This window comes from Chrysemys picta, chromosome 18 (genome assembly GCF_011386835.1).
Source record: "Chrysemys picta bellii isolate R12L10 chromosome 18, ASM1138683v2, whole genome shotgun sequence".
Classification (NCBI taxonomy): domain Eukaryota; kingdom Metazoa; phylum Chordata; order Testudines; family Emydidae; genus Chrysemys; species Chrysemys picta.
In genome coordinates this window covers 18,185,977-18,198,477 of record NC_088808.1, presented here as the reverse complement: position 1 = coordinate 18,198,477, position 12,501 = coordinate 18,185,977, and the positions used below count along the sequence as shown (strand labels likewise).

At 47.7% G+C, this 12,501-nt stretch overlaps 2 protein-coding genes across 3 annotated transcripts in view; one reads left to right on the top strand and one right to left on the bottom strand.

Annotated features, from left to right (window-relative positions):
• Positions 1 to 12,501, bottom strand: part of LOC135976492 (spidroin-1-like) — a 925,731-nt gene that overhangs the window by 100,951 nt on the left and 812,279 nt on the right. The gene's annotated exons all lie outside the window — the stretch shown is intronic.
• BRD3 (bromodomain containing 3) overlaps positions 1 to 12,501 on the top strand; it is a 53,291-nt gene that overhangs the window by 30,410 nt on the left and 10,380 nt on the right. For both annotated transcript variants that reach the window (XM_065572508.1, XM_065572506.1), the window contains exons 6-8: positions 1,040 to 1,411; positions 10,356 to 10,484; positions 11,587 to 11,778. In XM_065572508.1, coding sequence (XP_065428580.1) covers positions 1,040 to 1,411; positions 10,356 to 10,484; positions 11,587 to 11,778 — 693 coding nt within the window. The remainder of the gene's footprint in view (positions 1 to 1,039; positions 1,412 to 10,355; positions 10,485 to 11,586; positions 11,779 to 12,501) is intronic.

Below are 12,501 nucleotides of genomic sequence, written 5' to 3'. Positions count from 1 at the left end.
ATGTCATGGTAGCACCCAGAGGTCATAATCGAGATCCGGATCCTATTGTGCTAGACTTCGTACAATCATAAATAAGTCCTAATACCGTAAATGGCATGACCGTAATTGAAATCCTCTTCACATGTCCTGTCAAAGGGGGCATTAGCACTTCAGAACTACCTGTAGCATAAATGTACAGATTCATGCCACAAGGTGAGATGAGGTTGCGTCTGTTAATAATCATGGAGCTTATTGTTTGGGATTTTCTTTTTTATTTCCCACAGAATGAACCCTTGAATTTGCAAGTTTATAACCCAAATCTCCTGCCAGCTAAATCCACACTGCACAGAAGTGTCTTTCATTCCGGATGCACTCTGTGCACAAATAACTCATTTCCTAGTCACCCATATATTGTAGGTACATTTCACCTGCATATTAAAGAGGCTATACAAACTAAGTTTTGCAAGTAAACACTGCAAAATTCTCTCTGTTTGAAATCACAATTTCCCCCCAGCTTTCTATGGAAAGCAAGTTTTTCAGAGGCAAAAGACCTTCCCTGGAGAAGTTGGGAGGGGTTTGGTAGGGAGAATCACAATGCCGGGATGTATATGCACTGGATATATTTTATTTCCTGGGGGCCAGACTGTGAAGCTCTTAATCCCATTTCTAAGCAGTTACCTGCCTGAGTTGTTCCATTGACTACAGTGGGACTTCTCAGGTGAGTAATGGCTCAGCGAGCTGAGTAACATTTGTCAGTTCACAATGGAGGGCTCGATCCTGCAGCTCTTTAACTGGGCAGGTTCTCTCCTAGTGACTAGCCCCCTGGACTTGTTGCTCCCCAAGGGCCCGATTCTCTGCTCACATCAGTAATACTCAGGGACAACTCCCGTTGTAGTCAATGGAGCTACAGCCATGTAAACCCGGTGTAAGTAAGAAGAGAATCAGGCTATGTGGCAAGAATCGGTTGTGCTGGCTGAGCAGGACCAGGCCCCGAAGTGGCCCTTGCCAGCCCGGTCTGCAGGCAGGACCTGTATTCCCAACCACCCGTTCTTTGTTTCAGAAAAAGGGAGTGAAGCGAAAAGCAGACACGACCACGCCCACCACCTCGGCCATCACTGCCAGTCGGAGCGAGTCGCCCACCCCGCTGTCGGACCCCAAGCAGGCGAAAGTCGTCGCTCGCCGAGAGAGTGGCGGCCGGCCAATCAAGCCACCAAAGAAAGACCTCGAAGACGGGGAGGTCCCCCAGCACGCGGGGAAAAAGGGCAAACTCTCTGAGCACCTCAAGTACTGTGACAGCATCCTGAAGGAGATGCTCTCTAAGAAACACGCAGCCTACGCGTGGCCCTTTTACAAGCCTGTCGATGCAGAGGCCTTGGAATTACATGACTATCATGATATTATCAAACACCCCATGGATCTCAGTACTGTGAAAGTACGTCCACGTTTACCACCTCTTTTGCAGGGTGTCTTAGCTCTCTGGTTGCGAATAGAAGAGGGGCTACCGCTCTTGCAGTGGGTCGGTTCTTGGTGGGTGGGGTAGAAAATTGAAAATAGAAGATTTGTGGACCATTCAGATCTTTTTTTTTTTTTTTTCTATTTTGTTTCCCTTTTTCCATGTCCTGGAATGTTTCCCTGTACCCTGTATTCCACACTGTGCAGTGCCAACAGCTCCCTGAGCAGATAGTCCGGCTATCTAAACGCACGCCCCCTTGACAGCGTTGTGCTCTGAACACAGGATGTGCGGTATTTCGTAGGGTTCGATCCATAGAACCCCCTGTACAGCAGTCACTGCCTTCCCATCAGTTGTTTGTGTGGCGTGGGCTCTGGATGGTCTTTGTGTGACGCCAGGTGGGACCTGATTATCACCTGTTCACTCCGCGGTGGTAGATGTTACAAATATAGCAGCGTTGCTAGCTAGCAGTGGTTCACGGCTGCCTCGTAGAGAAGCAGGTATTTCAACTTAGCTTACCTTGGTTTGAACTTCAGGGTGCTTTTCTTTTGGGGCGGGGAGGTTTCCCTCCATCCGCAGGGCTCCATGTTGCCCTCTCCTGTCCCCACCCCCTCTGCGTTCTGCTGGTCAATTGGCCATAGGAATCTCTGTTAGTTGAAATGAGACTTTTCCGCCCACAGGCAAGAGATGAAGATGCTCCTGCTAGCTTTTACTTTTTATGTTAAGGGCTTAAACCTACTCCCCTTACAGCCAATGAGTGGGATTTCCAAAGATGCCTAAGTGACTTAAGAGGCCCAGTGTTCCTCAGTCACCGTCCTTTTTCTGAGTTCTCCTAAGACACTTAGGTTGCTTTGGAAAATCCCATTCACTACTTATATGCACTATAATAATGGTCCAAAAGATCTTCCAAGTGATACTTGGAACTGCGGAGTTTGGGACTACTACTGCAGTATATTTTTTAAGGGAGGGGATTTTGTCAGCATGAGCTACTGCATGAAGCCTGAGGCGAGGAGCCAATAATTCATGAGTTCTAAGCCTTGGGCAAGTCATTTCACCTATCTGTGCCTCATTTTCTCCATCTGTAAAATGGGGATAAGAATATTTCCCTACCTCACGGGGCTGTTGCGAGGACTGATGTTTGTAAGGCCCTACGTATGTGCTAAGTATCGTTATCGGGAATGTTTACCCCACCCAGGGCCGGCTCTCTGCTGGCTGAGATGCTGCAAGCAGCCACTTGTGGAGTGATGACTCAAAGACCATCCTTATTCTTGCATTTGCCCTCACTCTGTAAACCCGAGCCATCCCAGCGCTCAGGATTTCGTTTTAGATTTGCCACTGAGCCAAGCCGAGCTAAAGGCCTCCAGCGACTTCCTGGGAGGAGAAAAGGAAAGACGCCTGGGTGAGTTGAGTTTGCGCGAGTGCTGGTCGTACAGCAGAGAAGGGATTCTGGTGTAGGCGAGAGACGGGGGAACTGGTGGCAGAGCCCTGGTGCGCTGGCTGGGTCCAGGTTGAGAGCGTGGGAGAATGGCTCCAATGGCTCTTGGTGCACGTGTCGTTTCTTGGGAGGCAGACCAGCATGGAGTAGGCAGGCAGCAGGAAGGGCCGCATGGAATACGGTTTGTAGGAGGAGGAGACCAGAGGGGATCAATTCCGGGGCTCTGGGAGACTGAAAGACTTTTCTGCCTGGATCTTCTGCAGTGCTGATCGAGGGGAGGGCGCGAGTGTTTTCTTGACTCGTTTTCCTTTTCTCTCGGGGGCAGGAGGTGGCGGAGAGAGAAAGGCGTCCTCCATGTCCCCACTGGAGGGCTGAGGTCCCCCTGGCATTTCGGCCGTAGGATGCAGCTGCCACCTTTGCTATCTTTGGGTGACCAGCCGTGGAGGCTCCTCTGGGATGCATGGGGTGGGCAGTGTCCTGTTTGGGTTGCCATGCTCTATCTCCTGCCCTTCAGATTTGCTTTGTGGATTCCCATGGAGGCCCATGAGGCTCCATCCGCATGGATGAGATCACAGAACCGTACCCACTGCCAGAAAATCTATGCTCAGCTTCACGTGTCCATTTTCCCCACTCACTGCCAGATGTCAGCAGCTGCAGTGCTGACCAGGAGTCCAATCCTGCTGCCATCAAAGCCAGCAGCAGAACTCTCATTGATTTCAGAGGGAGCAGGATCAGACAGTGGATGGGACTTTCTCTTTCAAGCTTACTAGTGTTTCCCCTTAGATCATTTTGGAGCAGCGCCTTCCTCTTGCCTCGAGCAGCTTGGCTGTCTGCCTTAGTAGCACTCTCAGCCACGGAAGTTTTAATCTAGCATAGATTGACTTTGATTCTTATTGTTTACACAATAAGGACGGTGATCAATTGCTCTCCATGTCCACTGAAGGTCGGACAAGAACTAATTGGCTTAGTTTGCAGCAAGGGAGATTTAGGTTCGATATTAGGAAAAGCTTTCTAACAATAAGGATAGTTAAGTATTAGGACAGGTTACCAAGGGAGGTTGTGGAATCCCCGTCATTGGAGGTTTTTAAGGACAGGTTAGACCAACATCTGTCAGGGATGGTTTAGTTTACTTGGGCCTGCCTTAGTGCCAGGGGCTGGACTAGATGACTTCTTTAGGCGTCTCCCAGCTCTACATCTATGTGATTCTGTTAGATGGACATTCCTGCCTCTATCCTTGCTCTGCAATGGAACTGGAATACATATAGGAAGAAGAGACACCTGAAATGTTTATAAACCAAACAATCTGTTTGTCTCGGCCTTGGCGAATTTACATTCTAAGGCCCCAATCCTGCAAGCGCTTATGCAGATGAGCAATCCCATCAACTTCATTGGAGCTAATCATGGGTAAAGTTACATGCTTAAGTGTTTGCAGGATGTGGGCTGTAAAACGGACAGACAGGATACCCTGGAGGTCCTAAGGGACATACCTGGCTTAAAACACGATCCTGTTCATTCTTTTGCACGAGTAATTTTATTGACAAGAGGCATCCCATTAAGGCCACTGGGACTGCGGGAACTAGAGGTGCTGCCCTCCCTGGCTTGAAGCGGTGTCCATTATATACAGGGTTTACAGTTTGGTTCGATGGTTCTCAGGACCCCCACTGTACAAATTGTTCCAGCCCCACTGCTGCTCATGTGAGTAAATTTGCTGCGGCGTATAAGTGTTTGCAGGATATGGCTATTAGATTGTAGGGTTTTATTATTATTACTTTCACATGGCTCCCTTTTCCCTTCATATGCCATTTTGCTGACGGTGTTGAGGTGTTTGAGTTAATCATCTGGAATTAAGAAATCTAGACCGAGGCCCTAATTTTTAAGAGGACCCCTAACAAAGTCTGTAATTCTCCAATGAGATACCTGTGGATGCAATTGGGTGGGTTCATGCCCTTGCAGTTATTTACGCCCAGTTACTGCAGGCACACAATTTCAAATCCAGCCCTGAATCTCTGTAAAGATCTCTGGTTTCTTTAATGGGGTTTGGAAGGATATTTGTTCCAAAGCTGACTGTCCCTGGCCCAGTCCCTACCTTACTCCAGTACAGACTCCCATTTTGGTAATCTGATTTTTTGGAGCTATGAATAAAATCTTCTCTAGCTGTCTTGGATAGGTGCTGGACCTACGGGTGCTGCCGCACCCCCGGGCTTGAAGTGGTTTCCATCATAGACAGGTTTTACAGTTTGATTCAGTGGCTCTCAGCCCCCCCACTATACAAATTGTTCCAGCACCTCTGCTGTCTTGTGCTAAGAACAGTCAGTAAATTACCGATGGCCGGATCCTTCTTGGCTATCTCACTCGAGTAGTGCATTGACTTCAGTGGACTATTTATGGGCCCAATCCTTGAAGGTGCCAAGTGCATTTAACTTTCTTGATGTCATTGGAAGCCAAAGGTGCAGAGGACCTTTCCAGAGAGGCGTTGCACCTTGCAAGATCACGTCCCAAGTGAGTAAGGCAAGTGGGATTTTCCCCCCTAAAGTATAGATCTAAGGAATGAAATCCTGATCCTAATGAAGTCAACGGCATGCCCCATTGACTTCAGTGGGGCCAGGGTTTTGCCCAACAATCCATGGAAGCAAGATGCTTTAGATGAGTTCTGTGTATTATCCATGTTTTAAAGAAAAACAGACCTATTTGAGAACACTGGGGTTTCTTTGGCCGGCACTAAATCCACACTCAGGGTCCTCTCCGTTGGCTTTCGGTGCATGCTTTTATGGATCTCAAATTCTTGATTGCAAGGTATAAAACATGTGGACCTCTGACTGCACTGTCTATGCAACTGAGTGACGTTCTCCTCTACTTTATTAGTACCATCGGGAAGGTTGGAGACAAATTAATGGTGAACCCTGTAGAGTCTTTTATAGATAAAGACTCTGGAACTGCCTTTCACGGGGTAGAATTTTTCTTAATAAATTCTCTTTGAAGTGCTGTCTGGGATTATTTTCTTCTGAACTGTTTTACTGTTTTGCTGTCACCCTTGGCTTGTTGGTACTTTTTCATAAATGACCATAGTGTGATTTAATTGAGACAGGCCCTGTACATTGTAAAATGAACAAAACGTTAGATCTCCTCTAGCGCAAGTGCCAGTGTTTATGGGTCTGAAAGTCCCGGGTTCAGTTCTGTAGTGATGATTAGCATGCTGGTATGTGGAGTGCAGCCTTGAGCTGATGCTGAATGTATTATGCAGAAATTAACCTCTTTAGCAACGAGAATACATGGGCTTGTGCGTGCCTGTCCCTCCTGCTCCCTGGATGTGTGAGGGTTGATTTTTACAGAGTTAATATTTCATGTCTCGGTAGGTATTTGTCTAAGGCCCTGCAGTGAATTGTGAAGCAGTAGGTATATCTCAGATGGTTTGGAGGGTACTTTCTGACTGTGCTTGTACCAGTGAAGTGGGCTGGGTTGGTTGCCAGGACTGCCTCCAGGAAAGGCGAGATGATGAGGGAATACAACTGAGCTGATTCTGACAGGCCGGCGGACTGAGACAGGATCTTTAGTGCAGAGTGGGAATGTGTCTGAAGGGGGCGCTGCAGGGTAGAGTGGATCAAGACAGAATGGGAAGAGCTGAGGAAACTGTAGGGCTCTCCTGTCTGATTCCTGGCATAAGGGATTTGCAGAAGTTTCTACTGTTAATGAGCATGTACCCATGTAAATTCCAAGAGCATCACAGAGCAAAACTGGTGCTGTAGAGCGTGTAATTCCTCCATGGTTATCAGAGAGTGGAACTGTTCGGTGGAGTGGCGAGCAGGAATGATACACGTTGAGGGGGTTCTGGAGTACACTAGATCAGCGAAAGAGGATGGATTAGATTGTAACAACTCTGTGGCTGCTGCAGGTTATTTGGTAATTACACTCAAATCGGTTAAAAATAATTGCCATGGAGCCTGGACTCAGGACTAATCCTTTGCACTTCCCATAGCTGTATCCAAGGACAAACATTAGTCCACCCTCTTCCCAGCGCTGAGGCATCCTCCCTGTTTTCCAGATGGGGAGACTGAGGCACAGGCAGCTGAAACGTTATGCCCAAGATCACCCAGTGCGAGACCTGGGAACGGAACCCAGAGCCCCTGACTCCCAGCCCTGTGCCCTGGCCATTAGGTCTCTCTTTGTCACTGCGGAGACAGAAATATGGATGTGTTGGCCCTTTATTTACTTCGGAGGACACAAGTAACCATACTCAGCAGTTTGCGTGTAAGAGGATTTGTTTAGTGTTGCTTCCAGAATAAACCATTGGCCTCCAGGGAGTTAAAGGTGCAAGTCCGTGAACTTTCTTGTAGCAAACTGCTGTGGTTTCGGAGCAGCCCAGTTCAGGGTTTTAAAGCAGGGGGACTTTTTTTTTCCCAGGGAGTTTTAAAGCTTTCTTTAATTGCAGCTGTTCCGGGGATAATTGCCTCTAGGTTTAAAAGAACTAACCTACGAGTTCATGTAACTTGCGAGCGGGTTATGAAGAGTGCTGGACTGAATCCCAGCTGATGTAAATCTTCACAGCGCTATGGAAGGCAACAGAGCAACCCTGCTTTACGCCTGCCGAGGGTCTGCTCCGTTGTCCCTGAGCCACACAGTTGGGGCACCAGGGTCTCCTGTCAGGAAATGACTAATTTAAAAGCCTCCATAAGCCCTAAGGCTGGGCTTTCTGAGGGGAGTCCGTGAAAGTTGGGTGTCTACACTGCAGTCGGAGGTGCGATAGCAGCATGCATAGCCATGTCCAAGCTAGCGTCAATATACCGATAGCAGGGTAGCTGCAGAAGCAGAGACTTAAACATACCTGGGCAATTACCTGGGCAGCTAACCTGCGCTGAAATCCTGCTGCCATGGCACACAAACTAGGTGAGTTAAAGCTAGCTCAGGTATAGCGACAGGTGCTGCATTCACACCTGATTGCAGCAGAGCCGTACCTAAGTCTTTCCGTCCCCTCTCTCACCAGACTCTCTCATTCTGACTTGCAATGGCAAACTTACCTCGTCTGTTAGCGCCTAAGCAGCTCGGCAAGTCAAGAACCCAAAGGCATTTCACGCAGCCATCTGAAGTCCATATTCTCGGTCTTTCCTGAGTGAATTTTCTTTCAAACAAAAATTAAAAAATAATAATCCAGTGATCAAAAGGCCCTGGAGTTAGAAAACCTTTGTTTTTGGACGAAACCGAAGCCTCACGCACTGATATGTGCAATAATCAGCCAGTGAACATGCCAAACCAACACAAGATCCTCAAAAAGGCCTTTCAAGCAGGAAGGCATATTTTAAAGGAACAGGGCGCTTTAGTTTTAATGTATTGTTTTGCTTTGGAAGTGGCCCAGAATGTTTTTCATACAAGGCCAAACTGTTCTTGATCTGTAGGAGCACAAATCTGTCTCTCCCCTCCCCCTGCCCAGTCCTGCGGCTCAGAGGCGTTCTCTGGCTTATTAAATCCCCCCAAACGGGATCTTGTCACACAGCCATGTCTGGCAAGCTTTCTCGTCGCAGTGTGAAATGCTGGTGTAGTAAGGTCGCTGCTCGGAATGCAGATGTCCTACCAAAATTAGTTCGTAAGGATGAAATTCACATCTGTGTAGATTACCAGCACAAGAGCCCGTTTGAGTGAATTACAAGGCTCATTCCATTGCCCTTACACATGTGTATCTCCCAGTGAAGTGAATGGGAATTCTGTATGCATTAGGACCAAATATTGGGGCCTTTATGACTTAAGTGGTACATACGCTTTCCACTGGCCCGCTGCACAGGGGTGAATTTTACCATACCAAGCCTGCAGTCCCTCTGCATGCAAAACCCTCCTCGTTTCAAAGAGAGATACAGGTGCAGAGAGCTGTAGAATGGAGGCTTTTAACCATTCAGCAAATGCAGCATTTCTGTACGGTAGATATAAATCAAGCCTACGCTGTTAGATTTTACACATTCTGTAAAAGAAATTGCTGTGCACCTACAAATCTCGTTGTAAGTCGATCAGAGTGAAGTCATGCAGTAAAATATCCCACGGCACTACAATGAAACTGGACTTGAGGCTGAGTACGTCTCGAACTGAAGAGTAAAACATTGCTCCCAAGACTGCTGCAGTTTTTCTCTAAACCGGCATTACAAACCCAGGGAGTTCAGAGTTAAGGTTAAACTGAAAAGGAACAGATGGAAGTTGAGACTGGAAAAATTCTAACTGGAAATAGGGTGCAATTTTTTTTAACCTTGTAACAATTAGCTAATGCAGCGAGGATTAGCGACTGGGACAGCTTCCCAAGGGCTGCGATGATCCTCCATCACTGGGGCTACATCTACACTACAGGGGGGAGTCGATTTAAGATACGCAAATTCAGCTACGTGAATAGCGTAGCTGAATTCGACGTATCGCAGCCGACTTACCCCGCTGTGAGGACGGCGGCAAAATCGACCTCTGCGGCTTCCCGTCGATGGCGCTTACTCCCACCTCCGCTAGTGGAGTAAGAGCGTCGATCCCCGAGAGGTCGATTTCTACCCGCCGATTCAGGCGGGTAGCGTAGACCCAGCCTGGGAGTCATTAAGTCAGGATGGGATGGCCTTCAGTTGGACTCGATTCAGGAATCACTGAGTGGAATTTTCCAGCTTGTGTTATGCAGGATGTCAGGTTAGATGACCCTAATGGTCTTTCCTGGCCTTAAAATCTATGAATCTTCGAGGGGAGGAAAAAATCCCAACTTGTTCCGGTATGGAAATGCACATTTAATGCACCCAAACAACTGTAACTTTGTCCTCTGACCCTAGCTTCCAGTGTTCCTGTCTCTGTTCTTTTCTTAGTGTCCCATCCTGCAAACCCTTGCTCATCCCATTAATGTTTTGCAGCATTTACCCTTGCCATTGTGCTACATATTATCTAGAATCAAGGACACTGAGTAGAGTTTTAAGGAGCAGACCTGTGTGCCAGCATCTCAGTTGGTTTACATCACCACCACTCTGTTAGCTGCAACTGCGGGGCAGTGATACGCACCCACTGAGGATCTAGCCCTTTCAAGTTTGAGAACCCGGTGGAATTGGACAGGGACTGTGACTGAAGAGACCCTGAGAAGGGGGACCCCTCAGTGTGCTCCCTCTTTGGCATCACACTGGAATCTTAGTACCTCTTTTGGCAGAGGCAAAGTTACGTCTTTTTTCCGGAACCCTCGTGTCTAGTAGAAAATGAACTCTTGCAATCTTTCATAGAGTGTCAGTTTAAACAGAACTTCTTGGAATATTAGAGTTAAAATCACTGTGATACAACAGTCAAAGGATTCGATTTATTTAAAATATTATCTGAAGCCTAGATGTCATTTAGCAGCTTGAATTAAGCAAGCTAGACCGACCTGCTACTATTGTAAGCTAACAGTTTTTTAACTTCTCTGAGCTCTCTCTGTGATGCACCTTTCGTCTGTGCAGTCGCTATGAATGCATTTTGCTTATGGCTCTTTTCCCCTCCCTCCCCCTTTGGCTTATTTGTTTGCAGAAAAAAATGGACAGCCGGGAATACCAGGACGCACAAGGTTTTGCAGCGGATATTCGGTTAATGTTCTCTAATTGTTACAAGTACAATCCCCCAGACCACGAAGTTGTAGCCATGGCCAGGAAACTCCAGGTAAAGATGTTGACAAATGCATCTTCCAGAGAGTACATTTTAGCTCCCTCTTAGGAGGAGCCTTCTAGGTTCTGAGCGTGCTCAGCTCCTCTTGGGGTCAATCCAGGAGGGTCCTTGACTGCCCTGGTATTTGGAAAGGGCCATAGCTGCCCTGTGCGGTAGCCTGTTCTTCACATGGTGTGACTCAAAGCTGAACACTGCTCAAAGTATGGCCTAATCATTGCTTCGCAAGGTGACAGGAGAGTGACCTTGGGTTTACATAATACACCCCTCTGAAGAGGCAGGAGAAATTGTGCAATCTGAAAACTACGCTAGCAACATACCATCCTAAAGCCAACCTCCAAGGCTGTTTAATTTAATTTAATAATGGAGATATCCTGTCTCCTAGAACTGGAAGGGACCTTGAAAGGTCATCGAGTCCAGCCCCCTGCCTTCACTAGCAGGACCAAGTACTGATTTTGCCGCAGATCCCTAAGTGGCCCCCTCAAGGATTGAACTCACAACCCTGGGTTTAGCAGGCCAATGCTCAAACCACTGAGCTATCCCTCCCCACATTGCAGCAGATGTTCTCACGCTCACAAACAAGAGGTGCTGTTAGTGTCAATACTGGCAGGGTTTTTTCTGAACTGGATGGAAGAGCTAAATCCTAGAGCGGGAGTCTAACCGAGCAGCAAGTAAGCAGTTATGAAGAAAGCAAATGCACAGGGAATTGCCAGACCCATGGTCCATCTAGCTCAGTGTCTGGTCTCTGTCAGTAGTCGGTGCCAGATACTTCAGAGGAAGGTGTAAGAACCTCGCAGTGGGGATATACCTGATAATCTGCCCCCTAAGCAGGTCTCAGACGATTTTACAAAGAGAGATTAAAGTGTGATCCAACTCCTGTTAAGAGTCTTTCCATTGACTTCCAAGGAGCTTGGATCCACCTTTCTTATGACTTTAGACCCTAAACTCTCCGGGGTAAGGAATGCTTCCTAGTTACTTGTCTCTACTGCACAATTGATCAGGGTTCCTAGCATGGCCTTAATAATGATCTTAAAAGATGCAGAATGAGGTCGTTGTGGCTGAGGCATCTTTGTCGCCCTGAACCCAACAACCTCTGCAGGACGTCTTCGAGATGAGATTTGCAAAGATGCCGGACGAGCCCGTGGAGCCCCCGCCCCCACCTCCTCCGACGGCGCCGGTCGTCAGTAAAAGCACGGAAAGCAGCCACAGCAGCGAGGAGAGCTCGTCTGACTCCGACAGCTCCGACTCTGAAGAAGAGCGAGCGACCAGGCTGGCCGAGCTCCAGGAGCAGGTGAGTGGCAGGCCAGCTCCGAGCAGCCTCTCCATAGTGAGCGGTGTGTCTGTGAATGTCTACAAAATGTATAGTAGAGCGGGACTTACGGGTATCGATTTGTTGTAAAAATCCCCTCTGGGCTGAGACTTGGCAATTAAGACCTGCCCCTTCTCCCCACAACACCCCTGGGATAATCTTGGAAAAGATTAGCACACCCATTTTATAGGCAGGGAAACTCAGGCATACTCAAATGTACCACCTGCTCCCTTTGTGATCTTGGGCAAGTTTCGCTGGGTCTCAGTTCCCTTTGTGTAAAATGGGGTTAAAGATACTTCTTTTCTCTCTCCTATTGGCTGTTTAGACTGTAAGCTCTACAGGGCAGGGACTGTCTCTTATGTGTACGTGCAGCGCCAAACACAAGGGGGCTTGGTTGGGGTTGCCAGGTGCCACCAGAACATACCTAAATAATCAAGTGACTTACCCAGCACGTCATTGGCAGAGCCAAGAATAGAACCCAACTGCCCTGATGCCCCAGTCCTAACCACTAAATTCCCTACTTTTCCATGAGTTTCTCCACCAAGAGGTGGCTACTTTTCATTTGCCTAAAGAATGGGAACTAAGTTTTCTCCCGAGGGTCCACTTCTGTGGACCCGTATTTAACTCTTTAAAGAAAGGTTACTAAAAATCAAACAAAGTCTCCCGGCTGTAATCAATAGACTCAGCCCAATGATTAACTTCAAA